The 27691-nt window shown below is 43.1% G+C and overlaps 1 protein-coding gene across 2 annotated transcripts; it reads right to left on the bottom strand.

The window, feature by feature from the left end:
- Positions 1-164: 164 nt before the first annotated feature.
- Positions 165-27691, bottom strand: pla2g3 (phospholipase A2 group III). 2 transcript variants are annotated; one of them, XM_072587992.1, is made up of 7 exons: positions 26983-27691; positions 9839-9971; positions 8775-8909; positions 6359-7206; positions 4111-4240; positions 2081-2209; positions 165-1391 (listed from the first exon to the last, which is right to left on the bottom strand). In XM_072587992.1, exons 1-7 carry the CDS (start codon positions 27647-27649, stop codon positions 1193-1195), a joined length of 2241 nt encoding a protein of 746 aa, XP_072444093.1. In that variant the 5' UTR covers positions 27650-27691; the 3' UTR covers positions 165-1192. The 2 variants fall into 2 exon arrangements, with proteins under 2 accessions (XP_072444093.1, XP_072444094.1); XM_072587993.1 differs by lacking the exon at positions 8775-8909.

The following is a 27691-nucleotide window of genomic DNA, read 5'->3' on the forward strand; positions in this document are numbered from 1 at the left end:
AGTTAAAAATCACACAACACCAGGTTATAGTCCAACAGATTTAATTGGAAGCACTAGCTTTCAGAGTGTTGCTCCTTCATCAGGTGGTTGACAACCACCTGATGAAGGAGAAGAAGTCCAAAAGCTAGTGCTTCCAATTAAACCTGTTGGACTATAACCTGGTGTTGTGTGATTTTTAACTTTGAAGAGAAACAGAGTTTATGTTTCAGGTTGAGATGACTTGTCATCGATAGAGAGAGAGAGAGAGAGAAAGAGAGCGCAAGGGCACTGTGATGGTAGTAAGAAGAGAGAAGGGGTAGAGGGCAGCAGAGAGTAACTAACAAAAGATTTCAAGATGGAACAGCTGAAGCAAGTGGCAATGGGTGCATTAAGAAATAAAGGGTTACATGGAGACCTTCTGAATGTGAGTTGAAGAGATAAAGAAAGAACGTAAGCAACACCAACCCAATAAAACAAATAAAAGAGAAAAACGCACATTGACCAAGGTGAAAGGAGAGCTTCTGATCTGAAGTTGTTGAACTTGCAGTTAGACCAGAAGCTCCAGAGAGTTAAAGATTAGATGCTGGTCCTCAAGCTTGCATTGAGGAACCACTTATTGTTAAACACTGGAGCAGCTATAAGTCACATTTGAATAGTGAACATGGAGATCTGTAAAATCAGATGTAATGGCATGAGGCAGCTTGGTGGACAGTCAATACTGTTTAGGAATGTTCCATGAGATGCTGGTGCAGCTCAGACAAGCTTTTTGAAAACTGGAGATCAATAAATTTATCAACTTGGTTTTGAAAATCTTAATGTAGTTACATTGTTTCTTCACTCAGCTTTAGGCTGCATTTGAGGAGCTACTGTTACCATAGGTATAAAGGTATATAGACCTCTATATATCACAGGTATATAGACCTCGGAGTTCCAACATCAACATTACTCCGATTTGCAATTGAGATTTTCAGAGTTTGAGTCTTGAGGTGGTGGATAAGGTCCTTGGCTTACTCACATCCTCTCTTCCATCTGCTCAACCCTTTTTTATCCTATGTATCACTCTCATGGAAGCTCAAATGGGACATCCGAACCAATGCTATCTGGTAATATCTTCCATTATGATCTCTCTAACTTTGGCAGTGACTAGCATTTTAGCAAATGTCCAAAGCTCTGAAATAATAATTATTTTAGTGTAATTTGTTAAAAAAAAGCTTTAAGCCTGAGTCAATTGTAAACACTTGTCATACAACTTAACGGAGTTGGTGACATTGGATCTTCCATTCTTGTATCTTTCTTGCTCATCTGTTAATGGATAGAGGTATTCATCTGTAATGCCAAGGTGGTGCAGAATCCTCTGGAGATGCCTGGGTTTGGAAAGGACAGCCACAGTGGAACCTGATTGTGTTGCACAGCTGGAAAAGAAACCATTTGTTGTAATCAGCAATATTGAGGACAATGACAGTACTGTACTCCATGCACCATGGGGCCAACTTTCCATTAACACGGACATAACCGAGGACTTTCAGGACATATAGGTCCCAAAGGGGCTACGAAGCATCATCACCCTCAGAAATACTTTTCTCATTCAAGTTTGCTATCTTGCTGTTGGATGTTTCCATTGACCTTTGTTTTGTTACAGTGTCCTACCTGGGGCTGTCTTAAACCATTTTTGTCCGTTTTGATGAGTGGACACAACAAAGCGCACAACTCCATTTATTCCTTAGCTTTGTCAAAGAATATTGTGAATGGTGCTGTGTTCTGAGCTCTGTTTCACAATTTTCTTAGTTCATCTCATGTTGGTGTTCAGGCCCATTACCCCTCTTTTGATCAATACATTCAACTCAGACCCGGTTAAATGGCAGCACTTGTTTCCAGCTAAATTAATTCCTGTTGTTTTCTCTTGAGGACACCAGTCTGACTCTGCCCTCTACCCCTTTGCACCAACGAGTGGGGAGCCAATTAGGATGTGAGGGGTTTGGAATTGGAATATATACCACCCTAGTACGTTTAAAGGTGACCGCAGCACTGGTATGTTGAGCATAACTAGCTGCTACATGATCACATCAGAAACACAGACACACCAAGCACAAACAGCACTCACTGCCTCCACTCCTCATTGCTGCAATTCCTCGGCACTGATTTCAGCCAGAAACAGCTCTGTGACACAAACTCAGTCAACAGCCACTCCGCTGCGCTGACGTTCACACGTTTCTTCATCTGTTTTGCCAATCTGAAGGAAAGAGGATCAGACAAGAATGAGAAAACCCAATAGCTGTTTCATATGCTAATGATTAAGATCAAACATGTTGAAGGTTTGTAGTTTTTAGTCTCTGTTCAATGTAACAAGGGATTTGTTAGAAGAGATTAACAAGTGAATTCTTTCTTGTTGGCACAAGACTGTATGTCCAAAGATGTGCAAATTAGTGGATTTGCCATTTGGTGTCCAGGCTGGGCGGATTAGTCATGGGAAATGCATAGTTATAGGGATAGGGTACGGGGGTGGGTCTGGATGGAATGCTCTTCAAAGGGTTGATGCAGATATGTTGGGCCAAATGGCTTCTTTCTGCCCAGTAGGGACTCTATGATTCTATAATAGATTCTTTAAGCTGTAAATAACGCATATTGCAATTTATCTTCGCGCCTCAGAACCAGGTAACAATGTATATAAATTAGTATTACTATTGTTGTTGGATGGAGATCCATTTGACAGATCATTCAAAATATTTCAAACTGATCACGAGATCTAGCTTTCCCACTCAAATTCAGATGATTTACAATATGTGTTTGGTGGGCAAAGGCCATTTTAAATCCAATGAATGTTTAACTACCTGAATGTTGATATGAAAAATAGTTCTAGTATACTTTGTTATGATTCATCGATATTCAAACATGGAATATATCTTGGCTGAATTGCAATCAGGGAGCAGCAGATTTGAAGCATTCAGGCAGCAAGGTAAATGATTCCTGATAGAATGCTTCCCGTCTGAACCAGCATCCATATTACAACAATTAAATTTAGGTTGAGCTTTAGCAGAGGAGAAATATCTTTGTTCATTTGACATTTTGAGTAAAGTTTTGCAAATAGCTGATAGATCATTTACGCTGAGTACTGTTCCTTTATCTGTTACATAAAGGTGTCAAGCAGCTAATAGATTCATCTGATCAATTTGAATGCAGTGAATATATTTTCTACTTTCTGAAACAAGATCACAATTTCGAACATGATATAATTTGACACCATCCAGGATACAACTGCCAGCTTGATTGGGGCCACACCCATAAACATCACTCCCACCTCCACCGAGGCTCAGTCGCAGCAAGATGCACCACAGCCATTTACCAAAGCTTATTGCATAGCACCTTACAAACCCATAAACACTTCCATCTAGAAGGAGAGAAGCAGCACCAGTTGCACATTCTCCTCCAAGCCACTCACCATCCTGACTTGTCTTTCCTTCACTGTCACTGGATCCAAACCCTGGAATTTCCTCCCTAACAGTATTGTGCAACTATCTACAATAAACAAACTACAGCAGTTCAAGAAGGCAGCTCATCACTACCGTCTCAAGGGCAATGAAGGATGGGCAGTAAGTGCTGGCCCACGTCTCCCATGAGTGAATTGTAAAAATCTAATTATTTGTTGAACAATGGCAAAATCTCTTTTTTAATCCTCGCTGTATTCTCAATCTTGAGCATGATAAGACCAGTCTGGATGAGAAATTGTGATAAAAAACACAGGACAGAAAATAATTCATATTCTATCCTGAGATGCAAGTTATTTAAACTATCAGAACTTTAGACAGGGAATGGTGTTACAGATGCCAGGAGCTCTGTAATGAAGCTGTGCTTTAGACTTGGTATTTCTCTCTGGATGGGCACTGTTGAGACACTGATGTTTAAAAGACATTTGGACAGGTACATGGGTAGGAAATGTTTAGAGGGACATGGGTCAAACGCAGGTAAATAGGACTAGTTCAGTTAAGGAAACCTGGTCGGCACGGACAACTAGGGCCGAAGGGCCTGTTTCCGTGTTGCATGATTCCAAGACTCCTACTGGAGAGTTCACACATAATCCATGTATGAGAACTAGATCTTTGACCCCCATAAACGTCTGTAAAACAGGATGTTTACCTCTTTATGCAGTCACAGTGATAGAGAGTCCTGGACTGCTGGTTGTGATATGAGAATTTCAATTCCTGTGGAGAGATCTTGTGCTCACACCGATCCAGGGCTTTGTAAATATTACAACCTCTGGATTTACCTGTAAAAAGGAGTAATACATATTTTTAAAACGCTTTCAATCTCCCAGTTTTGGTAACCTGCTATTTGGAAAAATAACCGTTCCTGGTATATTCTCCTTATTGTTTATTATGCAATGTAGAGTGTAACTCACTATCAATAATGCAATTGCAAATCTGCTGGTAAATTTTACTGTGCCATTAGTCGAGTATATCAGCAGCTACTTGGTTTAACAATAGGTCTGAAGTGTGAATACCTGACTCTAAGTTGGCCTCCCCACCCCCAGGGCAGGCAGCAAGATGGTATTATAGGTGGTCCACACTTTTTGTTGCCTCGATATTTGTAGTTTAACATAAACCTCTCTATTTTGTTAGAAAACAATTTTCATTATACAAACAGCAGTTTCGTTCTTATATTGTTATTTCAGCGTTGCATTCATGTGGAAAATAAATCCTTGTTTTTCTTTCATTCACTATTCTGAAACTTAGCTCCAATGAAGAGCAAGGATCCCCTGTACTTTAAATATATTAATAGATCATAATTATGCGTTTAAGAGGATTATGTGATCATAATTCTCTTAAACGCATAATTCATTACATTCTCATGATGTGCTGAATTTAAGATCCATTCCAATGTGCCTATATCGGAGTTATCCTTATAACGAGTCTAAACACTTTTTCCTTCTTAATACTCACAAATCTTTCTTTAAGGCCAGGAACAATGTTTCCCATGCAGGAAAGCACTGTGTAAGACTGATTTGATGTCTCTACAATTGAATGGATTTGATCAAATATGTAATTCTACGCATTACTTAAACTTTTATCTATGTATATTCTAATGTTCAATTTTAGGAATTTATATTCTGTACATTTGGAAATGATTTCTACACATCCCAGCTGCTGAGAAAGAGCACAGAATATCTCAGATATTTTAGATGAACAGTAAGTATACCTTCAAAATCAATTACATTTAGGGCAAGAAATCATTTTTAAAAAAGATATAACTGGGAGAAGTAACTCTTGGGTGTCAACATCACAAGAAGACATTCTCTTACAGCAAGCCAGTTAACAGAATATTAAGACCTAAAATATGTGGTCAGTTCTCGTATTGTTCATGAATGAGGGTCAGGCTGGAACACAGGTGATGAGGGAGGGAGATGGAAGTATACAGTCTGGGCCAGAGCAGAATTTTGTATACGATCTAGGAATGGCTGTTGTCAATAACTGTTACATTACAATCTATTTTGCAGAGAATTAATTAATTCAGATAGAAATACAAATCTCCTAAATTGTCTGGCAAGACATGACATAGATGAACTTATTTTATTTCAGACCTTGAACATAAAAAATTATTTTGATTTACAAAAATGAGTTAATCATTGAAATTTACGGTTTGAGTGAATTATCCTGATTTTAAACCAATGTTAAATTGGAAACCTCTCAAGAAGTATACTGCTAAATGAAAATTAAATATTTCTGAACTGATAAGTATTAGAAAAAAAATCAATGGAAGTGTTTTTTTTCATAGATGTGAGCGTCAGCAGCAAAGTTGACATTTGCTCCCATCCCATTTAGTCCTCGAATTGTGGCTGGTGTGACTATTTCAGAGGGCAGTTAAGATTCACCCACATTGCTAAGAGCTGGTGTCACATGTAGGCCAGACTGGGTAAAGATGGCAGATCTCCTTCCTTAACTGACATTAATTAATCAGATGAGCTTTGATAACAATTAGCAATAGTTGAAATGGTAACTATTAATGAAGCTAGCTTTATGTTCTAGATCTATTAATAAAATTTAAATTCCACCCACTGTCCTGCTGCGATTTGAACCCTCGTCTCCAAAGCCCCGTGGGCCTCTGGATTACTAGTCCAGGGACATTAGCACAACACCACCCCCTTATTTTATGATTATTAATATTACAATACTGTTATAATAAGTAACAGGCATGCTGGATCTATAATTATGTGGTCCCAGCATTATCCCTTAACACTTTCTGTTCAGGTCTCTACCATAATTGGGTCCTGATTCTTGTAACACTACCACTAACCTCCTCTATCTGACAAATTATGATTTGAAATACAAGTTATTTCTTAAATCCATTAAATAACAAGAGAGGCATTTCAGTAGCGCTTGAACTCAACCTTTAGATGCAGTTGGACGAGGTCTGATTGGATCCAGAGGCTGATGAGCACAGGGGGAGCTGATGATGATTTCGGAATGGTTCCAATTTCCCATCCTACATGGCAGATTCCTTGGTGCGTGGCCTTTTCTGTCACTGCCACTTGGTAAGGATTTCAAACTATTATTCTTAGAAAAACTGCTCAAGTCGAATGCTTTTCTTGAGGAAATAAAGGAGTTACTGACTATGTTTTTTATGTTATACATAGTCTTGGCCAGTTTTATCCCAGTTCGGTTTTTGCTTGATAATGTGGTTGATTCCACATTTTTGCTTAAGCTGGTTGCTGTGTTCTGTCTTCCCAGAAGGGTGAAACTATGTTCTTTACTGTTATTTTCATCCAATCCAACAGTCACCGTCCCATTCACTTGGTTCATTAAGGCATCAGAGACATTTCTTTGCAAAAGCTTTCTAGGACCATCTTTTTTCTCCATGGCAACAGGGACTGAGTTCTGTTCAATGGCAGGGTTAAAAGCCAGTTCAGTGGGTACCATTGTGGGCATCATATCTGCTTTCGCCTTCAAGATATTTTGGGATTTAGCTTTGGTTTTCTTCTTCTGGTGACCTTTGCACTTGTGACACTTTTTGTTTATACTTTTCACCTTTTGGGTTGATTTTGTCAATGTATCATGAGTAGTGGTGGATCCAGTGGAGAGGCTAGTGATTATTTGGTTCTGTCTGCTGGTTGCTGCAGAACTTGCCGTGGTTTTAGACTCCAATCCCATCTGAAACTCATCCAAAATGGGATGGATATAGTTGTACGTGGGTTGAGAACGAAGAACAGCCTGCAGCGTCCGTTCAGTGATATTGCAACTGAGGGAGAGAGAGAGAGACACACACACACAAAAGAGATGTACAAACACAGAGTCAGTTAAACTTCAGCTGAGGAGAAACTCGCACCATCAGAAGTGTCTTTCTTTGATTAGTCTCAGAGGAGATTCCAGATCCCAGCATCACCAAGCTGCCTTTAATTCAAAACAAAATTTGCACTGAAATAAAACAACTATGCCTATAAGATGAAAATGTCTCTTCAGTCAAACAGGAACTGCTTAACCAGAGGAGAAAGTGAGGACTGCAGATGCTGGAGATGAGAGTCAAGAGTGTGGTGCTGGAAAAGCACAGCAGGTCAGACAGCATCCGAGGAGCAGGAGAGTCGATGTTTCAGGCATAAGCTCTTCACCTGGAATGATGACTATTTGAACATTCCTGATGAAGGGCTAATGAGCAAAATGCCGATTCTCCTGCTCCTCGGATGCTGTCTGAGCTGCTGTGCTTTTCCAGCACCACATTCTCAAAAGTGCTTAACCTCAATTTGGAAATAACATGAAATGGCTTTCAACTTTCTCAGCCAAGGCCTGGAATGAAATGCAGGGGCAACATAGGTAGAAAACATTAAGCAGGGGCTTAAGACCAGTCAAGACTCTTGGTTATCAGGTGCAGAGAGTCAGACAGTTGAATTGTTATTGGGGTTGGGTGCAGGTACCGCTTTCATCCTACTGCACAAATGGCCGATGGCATGGGAAGGTGATGGCCCCCTCCCACTGAAATTCCAGTGACTCCTGCCTCATCAGGGCACAAACACACATTCCAGATGTCAATAAGACAGAGGTACTAAGCTGAAAGAAAGTGCAAGTGTGGCCAACTCCAGACCCAGTCACTTCATAAGAATACTGGAAGTATCCGGGATGTCAGGGTTTTTAATGAGGGCTGTCTGTGGGTCAGCATATTAACCAACTCCACCCCAGCGCCATACCCACTCTGCCCTCAGGCAGGAGTCTCAGTTGACACATTGATGCAGTGCCATTTAAAATGCTAGGTCTAACTATAATTGCAATAATGCAATGAGGTTCCTTGGATTCGTGGGGTTTTGGAGCTTCCTTTGGGGTCTACACTCAGTTGCAAAACCTTTGGAAAGAAACACAGCAGAAAACCTCTAGGTTGGCCACCTGTCATTCCGAATCGTGTGTGTGTGTGTGTGTGTGTGTGTGGTGTGTGTGTGTTATATGGGATTAAAGATTTTCCAGATGTTGAACAGATGCTGCAATTCTCTGCTCAGGTTAATACTCGCAAGTAAGTTTGCAGACTCATTTCAGAATTTTATCTGCTGGGTGAAAACATTGAAAATTAGGTGCAGTAGTCACTTGTTCCCATATTCATTTTAATGGATGGGGAATTCAAGCACAGATCCACACAGCTTATTGGCTGATTCCCAGTGCGTTCTCTTGATTGCTCTTGACTCCATGCCAGAAATGGGAATTCTAAATTTTCCAAATGAAGAGTGGCCACGTGGGCAAGGTATTAGAAGATGACCAGAACCCGTGAATATTTGCCAGCAAGAAACCCTATCGTTGCAAAAAGAAATTGCTTAATGCAACACTCACTGGCTCCTTTGGGTCTTCTTAAAGCAACTTTTATCTGGTTCCAGATTGAAACAGGGCACTTGGAGAATGTTGAAGAACGCTATTCCAACCACTGTGGAGATGGTATCATTTACATTCAGGAGACATCTCCTAAACCTAATGTCAGAGAGAAATAATTTTTTAAAAGTGTCAATTTTCATCATAATTTCTTAATTAAGAAGGTCACTTGATGTTGGCAGGACTGCCTGGGCTCATGCTCCTTCTCTCTTTGCCCCTCTCTCATGTCTCTAATCCTTCCACTCATCCAGCCGAGCAGCTTATGTCTGTACCCTCTCAAGTACTTTGGCCTCCCACCTTTCCAGTTCTTACTCGAACTGTCGCTCTTCCAGAATATAAAAACATTGAAAATAGGAGTAGGATTGGGCCATTCGGCCCTTCTAGCCTGCTCTACCATTCAACATGACCATGGTTCATAATCCAACTCAGTGCCCTATTCCTGCTTTGGTCCCATTACCTTTGATCCCTTCAGCCACAAGAATGTCCAATGCTTCTTGAAAAAAATTCAATGTTTTAGCCTCAACCTCTTTCTGTAGCAAAGAATTTCACAGGTTCATTGTGCTCTGGGTGGAGAAATTTGCCCCCATCTCAATCCTAAATGGTCCACCCTGGATCATTAAACCATCACCCCCTGCTTCTGGAATACCTAGTTATAGGGAACATCCTTTCTGTGTTTACCCTATCTGGTCTTGTTGGAATATTATAGGTTTTTGTTCTCCTAGCTTCATGTGCTCCTGCCACCATTTGAAGTGGAGGCTCTTGAATGAATTCATGGCCAGCTTCTTTGTCTTTCTTGGTATTCTCCAAAAGGCCCACTGATGCTGCCACCATAGGCATCAACTGCTCCTGCCTCCTCCCCACCAAACACACCCACCAGGGGCTAACCTCACCGACATTTCTTCCTGTCCCCCTCGCCTGTTTCCTACAAAGTCAAAGGTTGCACAACACCTTTCATTTGAAATCACAAGCTTTTGGAGCGCTGCTCCTTTGTTCATCTTTCTGTTTGTGTACCTGACCCTACTGCTTACCTATAATCGCAGTCACAGTGGGATATTGTGTGCAGTCTGAAGTTCCACACTCCATAGTTGTATTCAAAAGCAGACAATCTGTGCTCACAGTGATCATGTGCTCTGCAGCATAAGTCTGTCTGATCAAATATTCCTAAACATGAGAACAGTGATTGTGAGTAAAGAGAATTATTCAAGGTCTGCGCAGTTCTTGTCAATTTTTAAAGAGGCATGGCCATGGTAAGACTATAACATTTAGATAGCATAAACAATCTTTGAATAAAAAAGGCAGCACACTAATTTTGGTACTCACCAAACAGACTAAAAGTGTAATTTCTGAGCCATTCTGAGTTAAATTATTCAAACAGAATTGTTACAGCACAGATGGAAGCGATTCGGGCCCATCGTGCCTATACCAGGTCTATCATAGAACATAGAACATAGAACATAGAACAATACAGCACAGAACAGGCCCTTCGGCCCACGATGTTGTGCCGAACTTCTATCCTAGATTAAGCACCCATCCATGTACCTATCCAAATGCCGCTTAAAGGTCGCCAATGAATCTGACTCTACCACTCCCACGGGCAGCGCATTCCATGCCCCCACCACTCTCTGGGTGAAGAACCCACCCCTGACATCTCCCCTATACCTTCCACCCTTCACCTTAAATTTATGTCCCCTTGTAACACTCTGTTGTACCCGGGGAAAAAGTTTCTGACTGTCTACTCTATCTATTCCTCTGATCATCTTATAAACCTCTATCAAGTCACCCCTCATCCTTCGCCGTTCCAACGAGAAAAGGCCGAGAACTCTCAACCTATCCTCGTATGACCTACTCTCCATTCCAGGCAACATCCTGGTAAATCTTCTCTGCACCCTCTCCAAAGCTTCCACATCTTTCCTAAAGTGAGGCGACCAGAACTGCACACAGTACTCCAAATGTGGCCTAACCAAAGTCCTGTACAGCTGCAACATCACCTCACGACTCTTGAATTCAATCCCTCTGCTAATGAACGATAATACTCCATAGGCCTTCTTACAAACTCTATCCACCTGAGTGGCAACCTTCAAAGATCTATGTACATAGACCCCAAGATCCCTCTGTTCCTCCACCTGACCAAGAACCCTACCATTAACCCTGTATTCCGCATTCTTATTTGTTCTTCCAAAATGGACAACTTCACACTTGGCAGGGTTGAACTCCATCTGCCACTCCTCAGCCCAGCTCTGCATCATATCTAAGTCCTTCTGCAGCCGACAACAGCCCTCCTCACTGTCCACAACTCCACCTATCTTTGTATCATCTGCAAATTTACTGACCCACCCTTCGACTCCCTCATCTAAGTCATTAATAAAAATTACAAACAGCAGAGGACCCAGAACTGATCCCTGCGGAACTCCACTTGTAACTGGACTCCATGCTGAATATTTACCATCTACCACCACTCTCTGACTTCGACCGGTTAGCCAGTTTTCTATCCAATTGGCCAAATTTCCCTCTATCCCATGCCTCCTGACTTTCCGCATAAGCCTACCATGGGGAACCTTATCAAATGCCTTACTAAAATCCATGTACACTACATCCACTGCTCTACCCTCATCCACATGCTTGGTCATCTAGTGCCAATCTCCTGCCATTCCCCTCCTAACCCTACACATCAGTTCCATCCTAATAATCATCCAACGCCCACTTGCATGTCTCAATTGAACCTGCCCCCATATTGTCAGGCAGTGTATCCCATACCCTAAATTCTCACTGTGTGAAAAAGATTTTCTTCACTTCATCCTTGCTTTGTTTGCAGATCACTTTAAATCTGTGCCATCTTGTTTATGAGCTTCAGTTGAAGAGCTACATTGAACCTTGTTTGCCTTAGATACAGGTTGGGCCGGTCGGGGGAGGGTGTAAAAGACAGTCAGGATTCCCATTCCTGATCACCACACAGTGATCCCTGTTGCAAAAAGAGTGCAGGTTTAGCTATTGGCCATAGCCAAACCAGTAATGCTAAGTTGTTGACACTCGGTGTCAAGGCTCAGACATGGAGAATAGACAAAATACCAGAGGGCTGCTAATACCTGTGCAAATGGACCCCAGGAAGGGGGATTGGTTTGCAATGCAGAGTGCTGGCAACCGCGTGAGTTCAATTCCCACACTGACCGAGATTACCATGATGGAATCTCCCTCTCAACCTCTCCCCTTGCCTGAGGCATGATGACCATCAGGCCAAACCACCACCAGTGCTCTCTTTTTAATGTGAGGGCAGCGCTATGGTCCACTAGGACTACGACAACCTTTTACTCCAAAAAGAGTCAATATTATTGACAGAGAAAAGTTAAAGAAAATTAAAACTGTAGACAAAAAATTGAGAAAACTTTTACAAGGAAATGCTTTAAAGAAAGCTCTTTGTGTGGTCATGAGTGTCTCTCTGATGTTCTGTTCTGATATATCTCACTGGTTCCCAAGTACATTTTATGCTTTTACTGCTGGATGAGTGCAGTCATTTTGTGTTAACTCCCGTGATGATATAATGGCAGTAATCTCCACCTCTACTGCAGAAGTGGGAGCTGGGTCCACACAAAATACTTACTTCAAATCTACCTCTGAAGCTCTAAAGTATAACTCCAGGGCAAATAGGCCACAAAGTGACTCTGCAAATCTCAAAAGCAACTGTTGAGGGAAAATAGCCGATAACCTACTAAACAGAATCACTGAGTGATGTTACCGTGATGCTTCATAATGTCACATATTCCAACTTGAATTCTACCACCAGCTGAAGAACTTGGGATGTGAAGCAGACTTGCCAAACAAAGACAGAGCTCCTCTCTAAGATGGTGTAGGGAATCAAAAACTCCCTGAAGGAAATGCTGCAAATTTGTACCTCGGCCCTGAGCTAACAGTGATATGAGTAATTTAACAGCAATCTATGTGGCATTGACCAACTCTGACCCTATTTCCAACAAATGACATGGCAATGTGGGTGGAAGCATATTTCAAATATTATAAAAAGCAATCCATATGCTGGAAATGTAAAATGTAATTAGGAAATGCTGGAAACAAGTATACAATTAGTCAGAGAGCTGCTTTACACACACAAAACATCCTGTTATATGAGTTTCTTTTTCTGTAAATGCCAAGCCAGAATGTCCATAGCCTTTTCAAACGTGAAATGTCACAACCAAACCAGATCCCATCACCATCCGAACCTGATCCCATTATCGTTCAAACTTGATCCCATTCCCGTTCATGCCTGATCCCTTTACAATCCAAATGTGATCCATTCACCATCTAATCCTAATCCCATCACCATCCTAAATTACTTCTTTCACTATCTGAACTTGGTCTCATCACCATCTGGAACAATTCCCCTTACCGTCCGAACCTGACCCCATCACTTCAAAGTTTTGGTAGAAGATTTGTAGCTCGGGTGCTCGTTGTTGTGGTTCTGTTCGCCGAGCTGGGAATTTGTCTTGCAAACGTTTCGTCCCCTGTCTAGGTGACATCCTCAGTGCTTGGGAGCCTCCTGTGAAGCGCTTCTGTGCTGTTTTCTCCGGTATTTATAGTGACCTGTCTCTGCCGCTTCCTGTCTCAGCTCGAACTGACAACCGGAAGCGGCAGAGACAGGCCACTATAAATACCGGAGAAAACAGCACAGAAGCGCTTCACAGGAGGCTCCCAAGCACTGAGGATGTCACCTAGACAGGGGACGAAACGTTTGCAAGACAAATTCCCAGCTCGGCGAACAGAACCACAACAATAACCCCATCACTAGCTGACGTTCAGACATGTGCATTTTCCCCAAGAAAACCTGAGTGGGAAACCTAATTTTCCTTTTCAAATCTCAAGAATGTCAAGGTGTATTATTGACAACCTCAACTGCTACTACAGTTGTGATTAGCCAACTCAACACAGACCAAAGATCAAGTATGATCTACTTTATGATCTGCATGGTTGAGTATCACACTCTTGAGAAACAGGTTCCATGCTTGACAGTCAGCAATCATAAAATAGGCAGTAGTGAATTTCCAGCACATCTCACAGTTATTCTGATTTAATCACTTTTCTACGTTTCGCATTGAACTCGGTTTGGTTTTAGGTCAATGGGTGAATAAGCAATTAACAGTCATAAGTGCTGAAGTGAATTTCTGCCGTTTTGTAAAAGATACTTTAAGTAGAAGTTATTCCTATTTTCAGAACATTCTCTGCAGAGTCTGAAGGTATGAAAATATTTGGAGATTAGACATTTTATTTCAGTAAAAGTGTCACGCACAAGCCACACTTAAAACACAGCAGTCTGGTCAAATCGAAGATACTGAAGAGGCAGATAGCAAATCCACAAAATCTGATCGGATCAAATATAAGAGAAAAATCTTGACTTTTTTTAATATGCAAAAGGAGACTATGCTTAAAATTCAAACTAGATCAGTTTACATAATCCGATTGATCCATTGCATCAAACATTTTTCATTCCTATTTTATGATTTCATGATTACAGAGTTTAGGATTAGTGTTTGTTATTTTAATGTCTGCCTGCATTCCGAGCAACAGTTGCTGCAACTAGATCCACAGCAAGATTCTTCTCCAGCAAACAATATTTACTGTAAAGAGAAACTAAGTCAACCTCATTTTCCAGTACTCTGTGATTTCACAGCAGGAACCAAAAGGTAAAGCTAGGCCAATTTATAAGATGAGAAATTCTGGGCTGAATCTTCATTTTCTTGGCTAAGTCCAAATTGGGTTGCGACTGTTGGAGCCTTCGTCACCTGGAGGCCTAGCACGTTACCTCACCTGTAGATTATCAACTCACTGCATTTTCTGTCTACCCCTCACACTCAATTTCTCCCCCATTTGTGCCCTTCCCAGAACAACTTACCACTCAGCAGATTTGGCCAAAGATCCTTCATAAATATTAATAGTAAAAAATGAATGAAAAATAAAATGGAGGCCATAAGGAACAAACAGGGAAGCTGCTCACTGAAGCAAAGGATATGGCAGGGGTACAAAATGAATGTTTTGCTTTGGTCTTTACCAAATTAAAAAATGGTGATAATGGCCCAGGTGAAAAGAAGGGTATTGAACAACTAAGCAGTACAGTAATAGATAAAGAAGAGATGCTGAAAGCTGGTACCACTCCAGGTGGGATTACTGAGAGGTGTAAGGAAGCAAATTGTGGAGCCATTGACAAAAACGTTTCAGGCTTCTCTAAACACAGGATTAGTCCCAGGGGAATTTAGATTGCAAATATGATGCAGTTGTTTAAGAAAGGGACAAAGAATAGCAGAGAAATGACAGACCTGTCAGCTTTGCGTCAATAGTGGGAAAACCGATGGAGGCCATAATATGGGATAAGGTAAATGGACACTTAAAGAAAAAATTAGTTATTACTAAACAGTCAGCATCACTTTGTCAAGGGCAGGTCATGATTACAAATTGAATTGAGTGAAGGTCAGTCATCTCAGCTTCAGGGCATCTCTCCAGGAGTTCCTCAGGGTAGTGTCCTATGCTCAATCATCTTCAGCTGAGGTGAGCGAGGTAGTGGATGAGGGTAGTGCTGTGGATGTTGTCTATTTGAACTTTCAAAAAACATTTGATATGGTGCCACAAGGCAAGCTGGTTAGCAAATTAGAAATGTTTGGGATTGATGGGCCCTTCCCAACATGGATTAGAAGTTGGCCAAAAGATAGGAAACAGAGAGGAGGCATAGTTCGGCATTTCGCAGTTTGGAGATGAGTTGTAAGTGGTGTTTCACTAGGGATTGGTATTGGATCCCTTGCTTTTTCTGATTTATATTACAATTTGGAGATGGCTGTTGAGAGCAAAATCTGCAAATTTAAAGATGATATTAAGTTATACACTAAGCTACTGAATTGAAGGATGATGCTGAGCAACTTCAGAGGGACATTGACAAGCTAGCTAAATGGGCAAATACCTAGCAGATGAATTTCAATGCAAAGAAATGTGAGGTAATGCATTTTGATAGAGGAAACACAGAGAGACAAAAGAGGCTCAATGGTACAACTTTGAGGGGAGTATTGGAGCAGAGGTTTCTCTGGTGCATAATTCTCTGAAGGTGGCCAGGCAAGTTGAACAGTTGGTGAGAAGGCTTATAGGATCCCTGGGTTAATAAATGAAGGCATAGAGTATAAAAGCAAGGAGAAGTGATACTACACCCCATCAAATCATTGTTCAGACCACATTTGGACTATTGTGTTCAGTTCTGGGCACCTAATTGAAGAATGTTAAAGCCCTGGACAGCATGTAAAGGAGATTTACTAGAACATTGCCAGGAATTAGGAATTTTCGATGCAAGGAAATATTAGAGAAATTGAGTTTATTCTGCTTAGAGCAGAGAAGTTTAAGAGGTGATCTTACTGAAGTGTTCAAAATTATGAATACTATTGACAGATTACAGAAGGATATTCTTTTTCCACTAATTGGTATGTCAGTAACTAGGAGTCACAATTTCAAAAATGACAGCAGGAGAGCCAGAGATGAGATGAGGATAAACTTACGTCATTGTTAGGATTTGGAATGCACTGCCTGAGAGAGTGGTGGAGGCGGATTCCACAGGAGGTTTCAAAAGCGAGTTAGATATCTGCATGTAGGTGATGAAGTGAGAGGGTTATGGAGATCGGGCTGGAGAATGGGACTTGCTGCGTAGCTCTTTCGGGAGCCAGTACAGACTCAACGGGTTTACTGGCCTCCTTCTGCACTGTAAATTCTATATTCTATCATTCATACAGGATTGCAATGATGGCATAAAATCCTGCCACTGACCCAAGTTTGCAAGAGGTAATTTGCAGAGTGAAGCTTAGTATCAGCAGCTCTACAACGTTTATATTACATGAAATCAGGAGGAAGTAAAATGAGACCATTTTCTGATATCGTTGCCTGATCTAATCTTGGGGTCTCCCTCTGAGAGAGGTAGAATTACCCATTGAGGAAACAACAGTTTAATAGAGAGTCTTCCATAGAAATACAATAATGAAAGTTAACAAGATATCACCACAGCCTCACTGCCTCCCTTACCTTGCAGAATGAGCAATAATCAGATGTCATGAGCTGGACAAACCATTCAAGCTAGAACATCTGCTCACTGGTAACCCAATAGCAGTAATTATTCCTGAATGTTATTTAAGCCAACTATTCACCAGATGCTATTGATTCCTGTCTGTAAATCTCCCCCTTGTCCTGAGGATATTGTTGGGGCTTTATCTCACTAAAAAGACGTTATTGACAAGTGTTCCTGGATCATAGTGTTGACAGGCTGCTTAAAATAGTGGATATCAAAGCAGAATCTGACCTTATGCTTATTCAACCATATATCCTACTAGTGATCAGTGATGAGGAGTATAAACATAACTATAAATATAACTGGATACCCTGTTCTATTAAAGGAAGATCGATGTGTAGTTGAGCAATTGGACTAGGCAAAGCAAGCAGTGGAGTGTAGGCTGGCTAAAGCCAATGTATCCTTCTGGAGTTCTGCCACACTTGTTGCATGATACAGTTTTGCATTGCAATTGAAGTTTGACCTTTAATACAAATTAAAATTGTCAAGTTCTCCCAATGCTTGAATCCTTAGCCTGACATGATATTTAGAACAAGTCCAAGTGCTGCTGTAACTCTGTCTGCCAATTAGTCCGCTGTGGGTCTCTGAGCTGAATACAAAGAAATCAGCTGGTTTCCCGAAATACCTGCTTCGTAACTTATCATATGTTTTACTGTTTCCAATAAAATTAATCTACAAAGTTAATCAATCCCTGACGTGTGTGTGTGTGTGTGTGCGCATGTTTGTGCGCATGCGTCGCTGTGAATGCAACTTCTGAGTGCAGCAGCTGCTGGAGCTATCCTAAAGTTTGTAGGAAGAAAGGGTAAGTTAAATTCAGGAAGATATATTCAGAATTAAAACTGGATATGCTCTTAAAACTTAAGTTTTAGTTTTCTTCTGGAATTCTGTTGCTGGTATAAGTGTAGTAGCTTTAAGTAAACAAATTGTGTAATACAATTCTCAACACACCCCATCCTCTCCTTCTGAGGAGGTGAGAGGCAAAGTGTGTTTCAACTGGTTTGCTTCCAAAAGTAAAGCAAAAAACATTATTATAATGTAAGCATGTAACTTCACCAGTAATTCATTGACGGACAGGCAGGCTGTTAGCTAATATTGATCGCACTTACAGGATATAAACTAGTGCCTTCCAAAGGTCCATGTTAAGACAACATCTTTGGTCGTATAAATGATTTTCACTTGTCCACGGAGGCACAATATCAGTTTTACAGAAAACTCAAAAAGTAGAGTGTGAGATTCCCTTCAGTGTGGAAACAGGCCCTTCGGCCCAACCAGTCCACACCGACCCTCTGAAGAGCAACCCACCCAGACCCATTCCCACAACTAATGCACCTAACTCTATGGGCAATTTAGCACAACCAATTCACCTAACCTGCACATCTTTGGACTGTGGGGGGAAACTGCAGCACCCAGAGGAAACCCACGCAGACATTGGGAGAACATGTAAACTCCACACAGACAGTTGCCCAAGGCTGGAATCAAACCTGGGGTCTCTGGCACTGTGAGGCAGCAGTGCTAACCACTGAGCTACCGTGCCACCCCTTTTTAGATTGCCTACAGCATGATTAATGTGAAGGAGACTGTACGCAAAATCAAGAGCATACAGATAATTTAGAAGACTTGACAGATGAAATTTAATGAGGAGAACTGCGAGCAGTTGGGGGAACAATATGGAGAAAACACACACTAAACAGTAAATCTTCAAAAAGGACAAGGGAGCAGAGACATTTCATGATTTAAGCACATAAATCCTTAAAAAAATCAGAGGACAAGGTGCTGAAACATCAAAGAGATAATGCAATCCTTAATCTTAATTTAGGGTTACAGAGCACAGGCAGTCAGAAGCAATTCTAAATGTATACAAAATTATTGTTAAGACTGTATTGAGAATATTGTGTCCAGTTTTGGGCACTTTACTTTAGGAAGAATGTCAAGAACATGAAGAGGGTGGTGAAAGTATTAATTATAATGATATCAAAGAAAAGAGAATTTAGTTAAGAGGAGAAATTAGATAGATTGGGCTTTTTCTCTCTTGGAGAATATGGTAAGTGAGAATGTAATAGGGATGTTCAAAATAGAGTCATAGAGATGTACAACACGGAAACAGATCCTTTGGTCCAACTCGTCCATGCCAATCAGATATCCCAAGCCAATCTTGTCCCACCTGCCAGCACCCAGCCCATATCCCTCCAAACCCTTCCTAATCATATACCCATCCAGATGCTCATTAGAGGACATACATTTAGATTAGATTCTCTACAGTGTGGAAACAGGCCCTTCGGCCCAACAAGTCCACACCGACCCTCTGAATAGTAACCCACCCAGACCCATTTCTCTCTGACTAATGGATCTAACACTATGGACAATTTTCCATGGCCAATCCACCCTAACCTGCACATCTTTGGACTGTGGGAGGAAACCAAAGCAGCCGGAGGAAACCCACACAGACAGTCGCCCAAGGCTGGAATTGAACCTGGGTCCCTGGTGCTGTGAGGCAGCAGTGCTAACTGCTGAGCCAACATGCCACCCCATTAAGGCCAAGTGAATAAAGGATTAGGACTTCTTTTTCTTTCTTTACATGCAGGATTATTAGAGTAACAGATGAAGGACAATGGAACGAATGGACTCTTTCTATGGTATAAGATTCTATAATTCCCACTACTGATCACCATCCAGTCTCCCATCGAGTATAACAGCCAAACATAGAAAGAAATCTGACATAGTATTGAAAATATTGGAAAGTAGTCCACGCCCTTTGTAGCGCAGGCATGTATGAGGAATTTGGGTGAAGGCAGGATTCAGCTTGGGTGTGGCCACCTTGCTGATACTGTGCCCAGCTTTACACATGAACGATGGAATAGCTACCCCAGAGAAGGGGGAGGAGTAATCAACAGCTATTTCCCTTTGGACTACAGTGGTATGAGGTAGTGTCCCTACGTCTGGACCAGAAGGTCTGGTTTCAAGTCTCTCTTCACAATATGACAGCCACGGGGCTCTGTCATAACACATCTAGACGGGCTGATTTTAAAAAATAATTCTTGCCAGGTGTGTCAGCCCAATTTGGTTAACATCACAGACATTAACTCTTTGATGCACCAGAGTATTTGTTTCCACTTCCTGCATACAGACACCACCACAAATTGCAGCCGAGGACCACACATGAATTTTCAGCCACAACATACAGTGTTGCTCATAAGGTGAATATTATCTCTTCAACATTAAAACAAACATTCAATTGAGTTGAAGAACAAAAAAATGTCTTTGGAGGTGAGTTTGCTAAATTATCACCTGTCCAATAAGATTGCATTCTCCTCCTCTCTAGCTCAAATTGAAAAAGCTCCTCTCTTCACAAACAAAAATAATGGTCTGGGCATTGTTACTGAATGCTCGGGCATTGGAAAAGACAGAAAATATACATGTTATTTTTGTAATAATGGGGTCATATTAAAATGATGCTGTAATGATTTTCTTATCTATATTAATTACCTTTAAACACATTTTACTCCAAGTTAATTTTATCTGTGAGAGCTCCTGTAGCTGTTAAGTGTGCAAGATCAAGTTATGAATGAACTTTCTCAATTCGATACTGGAAAAGCTAACGTTTTGGACCCATCATTAAGACTGCTCTCTTAAAATCAGAGAATCTTACAGCACAGAAAGTGGCCATACCCTAATTCAGGTTATTTACACACCGTACAACCAAAAACAGGGACCGCATTCATCACTGTTCTCTACCACCCCTTCCAATCAATTCTGTACCCAAGTCATTAACATCTCTTTAATCTCAAGTGTTTCAATTTTCAGAAATAATACATTACAACATAGTTTATCAACTGCATTTTGAAAGTCCATTGTACATGTATTACAAAGCCTTTACCAATCCACTCTGCTAAAGAAGTCAATCAGATTAGTCTAACACATGTTGTGTTCAACAAATCCATGCTGGGAGTGCCCTATTAACCCATTATCCTTCAAACACCGTTCAGTCTCCTTTCCAACCATTTACTTGGACTGCGACATACTTTTTGAATCTTTGCCATTGTATTTGATATTGACCTGACTTTTAAGCTCCACAGGTGAAATCTTCCCAACCCTGAGAAGATTCGGAAAATAGGGTGTGGTTATCAGTTATGACATTCTCAACATCAAGAACGAAAAGTCTGACAAGCAAAGGCTTCCATTTGCTTGGACTAGTACGTCATTAATGCCTAACCTTGCTTCATTGACATGCAGTTTTCCATTCTCTCACCAGTCAGATAGAAACTAGATAGTGACAATTGCCAACATGACAGCCAGAGCGGTAAACTGGCCACTCCAGTTCATTGCTTGCTCACACTACTCTACATCTTGGATAGCAGCCACTGATATGATTAGAATCCCTACAGTATAGAAACAGGCCCATTGGGCTAACAAGTCCACATCAACCCTCCGAAGAATAACATCCCACCAAGACCCATTTTCCTACCCTATATTTACCCCTGACTAATGTATGTAACACCATGGGTAATTTAGCATGGCCAATTCACCTGACCTTCACATATTTGGATTGTGGGAAGAAACTGGAGCACCTGGAAGAAACCTACGCAGACACAGGGAGAATGTGCAAACTCCACACAGACAGTCACCCAAGGTGGGAATCGAACCCAAGTCGCTGGTGCTGTGAGGCAGCAGTGCTAAGGACTGAGCCAACATGCCACCCAATATCTCAGGGCAGTCTCCCTAGGCATCCACAGACATTGGCATCAGAGAGGTACCAGCCTCTTCGCACACTTGTGGGACATCTCCAATGCGGCTTTACACTTTAATACTGTATTTTGAAGTGCACCCATCATTGCAACATTGCAGCCAGGACACATTGTGTGCAAGGACAAGCACCAACCCATCGATTGGATTACAGTGCACCTTAGGGCTCCTCACTTTGTGCCTACTTTGATGCTCACAACATCTTGGAAAAGCACAGCCGGTCAGGCAGCATCCGAGGAGCAGGAGAGTGGATGTTTCGACCATAAGCTCTTCGTCATCCCTGAAACGTCAACTCTCCTGCTCCTCGGATGCTGCCTGACCGGCTGTGCTTTTCCAGCACCCCACATTTCGACTCTGACCTCCAGCATCTTCAGTCCTCACTTGCTCACAACATCTTGCCAGGCCTGGCTGTGCCTTGTCTTGCAGTGCCATGCCTGTTTGTGCTTTGCTGCTCAGCTAGAGTTTAAAGGCTCCCAGTACCTTGATCATGTCTTGGATTTTAGCACAGACATGAAGCCAGACACCTCGCTATGGATCGTCAGCAGTGATCACCAGGGTGGATATGTAACTGTACGGCACATCAGTATCACACCCTGCACCATGTGCCAGATGGTTAGGAGGCAAACACACCACATGTGTTGAACCAAATGGCCATGTCTCAAAGTCAAAAGGGAGTAATCCTTGGTCAAGTCAAAAGACACTGCCTTCAGCAGACCCAGCTCAGCCAATCAAACACAGCCCCGAATATCAGGCAAGGGACCTCAATGCAGCAGGTAGTCCACTTGAGGCAGGTGGTTCAGCATGCCGCAGCTGGGGGGGGGGGGGTGGGCACTATCAGCCTCCTGCAGCCAGGCAGAGTGGGCACTGTCCGTCCCTTGCCGTCTGCAGCCAGGGGGAATGGGCACTGTCAGCCCCCTGCAGCTGGGAGGAGTAGGCATTGTCAGTCCCCTGCAGCTGGGAGGAGTGGGCATCGCCAGCCCTATGGCTCCAACCAGTCCAGGAAGTGAGTCAGGGAGCCATACAGAGAGCGATTAGTTTGGGGTTTGGTCAGTCTTCAGTCAATGCTGTCCATTCAAGTCAGTGGGAGAGACCACAATCTGTGATCTGTCCACTAAAATCAGAGTTGCGGCTGGGTATGTGTAGGGTGGGGGAGAGAGGAATGGGGGTTATCTGAGGCCACTATTGTAGGAGAGAAGTTGTGAGGATTGGAGGCAGTACGCTGGGATACAGATACAGAGAGTTGAACATTGTGGGGGAGGTGGCGTCATTGACAACCAGCACTCCCCTGATCTGACTGGGGAAGTTGGGTGGAGGTCAGTGCACATGCTGATGCGAATATGCCCCAGCACCAGGACATAAAGTGGGGATATGAGCAATCAAATAAAAGGGTTGGGTAGGAACATGGGTAAGATCAAAGGCACTAGGAATGACAGGGAAGGCAACCAAGAAGGGAATATAAAGATTTAGCAGATCACTTAAACTGCAAGGCTGTATCTGTGACTTACCCATGCAGTATGATCACTGTTTCTTTCAATTCCCATCCAAATTGCTCCATGAGACCATAAGACCATAAGATCTAAGAGCAGAATTAGGCCATTTGGACCATCAACTCTGCTCTGTCATTTAGTCATAGCTGATATCTTTCTTAAACTCATTCTCCCCATAAACCCTTAATCCTCTTACCAATCAACAACCTATCTCTGTCTTAAATACATTCAATGACTTGGCTTCCACAGCTCTCTGCTACAATGGGTTTCACAGATTCATCACCTTCTAGTTGAAGAAATTTCTCCTTATCTCAGTTCTAAAGAATTGTTCCTTTATTCTGAGGCTGTGCCTTGGGCCATAATCTCTCCTGCTAGTGGAAACATCTTCCCCATGTCAATCTGATCCCCCCTCATTTTTCTAGACACTATCGAGTACAGACCCAAAAGTCCTCAACTGGTCCAAAAATGACAAGTTTTTCAGTCCTTAAATTATTTCTTGTAAACCTCCTCTGCATCCCAACCTTCCTTGGATTTGGGGACCAAAGCTGTTCACAATATTTCAAATTCAGTCTGACCAGGGCCTTACAGTGTCAGCAGAATATCTCTGATCTTGTATTCTAGCTCTCTTGAAATGAATGCTAACATTGTATTTGCTTTCCTAACTGCCAACTGAACCTGCATATTAACCTTAACGTGGACCCCCAAGGCAGAAGACAGGAAGCTATAGGCTAGTTAGCCTGACCTTGGTCATTGGTAAGGTTTTAAGAGTCCATTATTAAGAATTAGATTGTAGAGTATCAGAAGTGCATGGTAAAATTGGACTGCATCAAAGGATGCCTGACAAATCGTTTAGTTTTGTGGAGGTAAGAGCAGGACAGACAGTAACCTAGTGGTATTGTAAGATAATAATGCAGACACCCAGGGAATGTTCTGGGGACCGTCATTCAAATCCCACATGGCAGGTGGTGGCATCAGCAGGGGAGCTGTCGATGATTCCTCCCCCAGCTGGGTACCTATTGGTACCGCCCTGTCTCATCACAGAGTGAGATCAGGGTCCCTCAACCCTGATACTGAGCTCTATTAGCACCAGCCAAGGACTGCAGATCTGTGCCTACACTGTGCTGGACTTGGCTGTCCATGGCAGTATGGTGTGAACAACAACAATGGAGTCCTCCAAACTTTGTCATAGTTTACCCAGTACCTCGGATAATCCCAGCTGCTGCTTGTGCACTTCCAGGTAGTTCTGAATTGCTGACATAATGGGGTTCTCTCCTGCATGGTGCCTGGTTTTCAGCAGAACCCGAAGTGCCTGTGACCTGGAGAGTTTCTTCCTCAGAGGGACGTGGCAGTGGTGTGTTCCTGACTCTAATGCAGCGAGCACTAATAGGAGAGCAGTATATCAGTAGGCAATGAATTGTACTTCATGGCATCACCACAGGAACATGCACAGTCCTTATCAGCCAGAATGTAAATCCTTTCCTCAAATGTGGTGAGATGATGAATGTCAGCCACACCCACTGCTTCCCCCCACCACCCCCACCCCACACACACACACATACACGTCGATCGTTTCATTCTGGGATGCTACAAATAGAGGGATTGGGTGAGATGAAAGTGGGTGTTAGTGCTGGTATAGTTGGGGGAAAAGGTGGTGAGGGTGTCCTGAGTGAGTAAGAAGGTAGCACAGAGGGCATGCAGAGTTACTAATGAGGGACAAAATGTTGCATGCTAATGTGAGAACATTACCCATGACCTTGTTGCGAGATGAGTGCAGTTACAGGGTTACAGAGGCAGCAGGGAGAAGATGGTGACACAGAGCAGTGACAATCACTGACCTTCTCACACTGCTACTGGCTATTCCTCTGGATGGCCAAATCTGTGCTGACCCAGATGGCAACCTCAGACCAGGCTGGCAGGTTTAGTGCTGCAATATCCTCTACCAGTCCCATCCTCTGCACAATCCCATCCACCAGGACAGCCAGGCCCCTCTTGTGGTGACAGGATTCCCCTGTCTCTACCTCTGGGGCAATTCTTTACCATGTAGGGTAGCAGCAGACTGACAGCACCTGACCTGGAATACAACTGCGTGTTAAAAATGGTGCTGGCACCAGCAATCCTGGCACCAGCAATCTCAGTGATCCTGGCACCAGCAATCCCAGTGATCCTGGCACCAGCAATCCCAGTGATCCTGGTACCAGCAATCCCAGTGATCCTTGTACCAGCAATCCCAGTGATCCTGGCACCAGCATTCCTAGTGATCCAGGTACCAGCAATCCCAGTGATCCTGGCACCAGCATCCTTAGTGATCCAGGTACCAGCAATCCCAGTGATCCTAGCACCAGCATTCCTAGTGATCCAGGTACCAGCAATCCCAGTGATCCTGACCGTGGTAGGCATTTCGCCCTGTGGCAAGAGGAACGCCTGATCATCAGGGGGTGGGGTTATATGGGGACGTGGTGTGCATAGCTAATGAGATAGGGTTTGGAGAATAGTGTGAGAAACCTTTCTCGGGCTCACAGAGAGAAATTCTCCACAAAATGTGTCGAGATGGACACTTAGCTGGTTCCTGGTAAAATCCAGCCCCATATCTTTATCAGCAAGGCCATCTATTTCCAATAAAAACTGAAAGCACTGTTGAAACTGAGGAGCTCTGGTAGCATCTGTTGAGAAAGAAACAGAGTTAAGGTTTCAAGTCCAGTGACCCCTCTCCCCCCCCCCCCCCCCCCTTCTCTTTCTAGCTGCGGCATACAGTCCCTGAAACTGTTACCTGTTCTTTTCTGCCACCCCTAGATTGTAGAGCCATCTGTGCTCGATGAAAAGCCCCCCACCAAATCATACCAAACCTTAGTCCCTTCTGGACTCGATTCTAATTCACCCAGGTCACTGGGGGCACTGTCCGGCAACATGACAAATATTGAAACAACCCAATCCTATCAAATTCCTTCAGAGTCAGACCACATTCTAACCCTGCAAGTCCTACAAATCAAATGTTATCTTCTAAGGCCCCCACCATTTCTCAGTTGAAGACTGCGCAGCATCCGAGGAGCAGGAGGATCGACGTATCGGGCATAAGAGGGGCTTAGAACCGAAACATCGACTCTCCTGCTCCTCGGATGCTGCCTGAATGGCTGTGCTTTTCCAGCAGCAGACTCCCGACTCTGATCTCCAGCATCTGCAGTCCTCACTTCCTCCTCAGTTCCCGATTGCTTTAATACAACTCCCTCCCTTTACCAGCTTTGGTGGCCTTGTTGGCAATGGGTCTATTTCTACCCTCCCCGTCCTCTGCCTGGTCACCAGTCACTGCCTTTTGAAGAACCTTCTCTAACCCAGTTAGAGATCAAACACCACCAGGTTATAGTCCAACAGGTTTAATTGGAAGCACTAGCTTTCGGAGCGCTGCTCCTTCATCAGGTGGTTGCAGCTCTCCGAAAGCTAGTGCTTCCAAATAAACCTGCTGGACTATAACCTGGTCCTGAAGAAGGGCTGATGCCCGAAATGTCGATTCTCCTGCTCCTTGGATGCTGCCTGACCTGCTGCGCTTTTCCAGCAACACATTTTCAGTTGTGTGATATTAACTTTGTACACCCCAGTCCAACACCGGCATCTCCAAATCATGACTTCTCTGAACCCAATAGGTTTCCTTGGTTTTGGTCATCCATCTACAATTAACAGACGTCTCTTGGCTACGTCCAATTTCGAAGAGTCTTGGGATGTTTCCTTTTGTAATTACACAAAACTCAACTGAACATTTTTCATACAGCTCATGCCCCTTTAAATGTTGCAACCATCATATTCATAGATGTTTCCATGAAAACAAGTGTAAAATGATTTTTTAAAATGTATAGTATGAAAGTGCTAGGTTTCTTACCCAAGTCAGTGAAGTTTACAGCAGAGCTTCCAGGCCCACACCAAACGGTACCGGGAAATGTCAGAGTCCGGCGACTCCGCCTGGCCCCCGGCCGGTGGTTCTGGAGGAATGAGGCTGACCCCGGGCTATCCAGCTTCCCCAGAGGGGCAAGGGCAGCGCTCCTCCTTCCCCGTGGAGACCCCGGGCCCGCGGCAGACAGCGGCGGGCTGGAACAGTTCCGAGCCCACTGCTCCAGGTCTCTCAGGGCCGTGTCCAGGCGGGAGTCCCACTGTGTCAGGAAAGTCCCGGTCCTCAGTGCCTTGCCCTGCTTCTCAAGGCAAAACGCCAGGTAAGCGCTGGTGATAGTCGCCTCCTGCCAGAAGATGCATTGCTCTAGCTGACCCTGCCGGCTCCAGCTGCTTTGGAAGAGGACTAGTCTATCATTGAAACCTCGGAGCCGGGCTAGGAAACTTAAAGAATGGGCCGAATGGTCACCGGCGACCAAATGGCACAGAGACCGGTCTCTCTGGGATAAACCCACCAGCCGGTCCCTGGACAATGTCTCATGCCTTCCTTGGATCAAGGGGAAGAATAACAGACAGTACAGCCCTCCACTGAGAAACATTCTAAAGGTTTGCCTGCTAAATACACGCGTGCACACACTGAGATGTACATGAATATAAAGCATCGGGACAAACGGTTAAATGTTTCCATCGGCTCCTGCCGGGGC

This window comes from Chiloscyllium punctatum, chromosome 17 (genome assembly GCF_047496795.1).
Source record: "Chiloscyllium punctatum isolate Juve2018m chromosome 17, sChiPun1.3, whole genome shotgun sequence".
Taxonomy (NCBI): domain Eukaryota; kingdom Metazoa; phylum Chordata; class Chondrichthyes; order Orectolobiformes; family Hemiscylliidae; genus Chiloscyllium; species Chiloscyllium punctatum.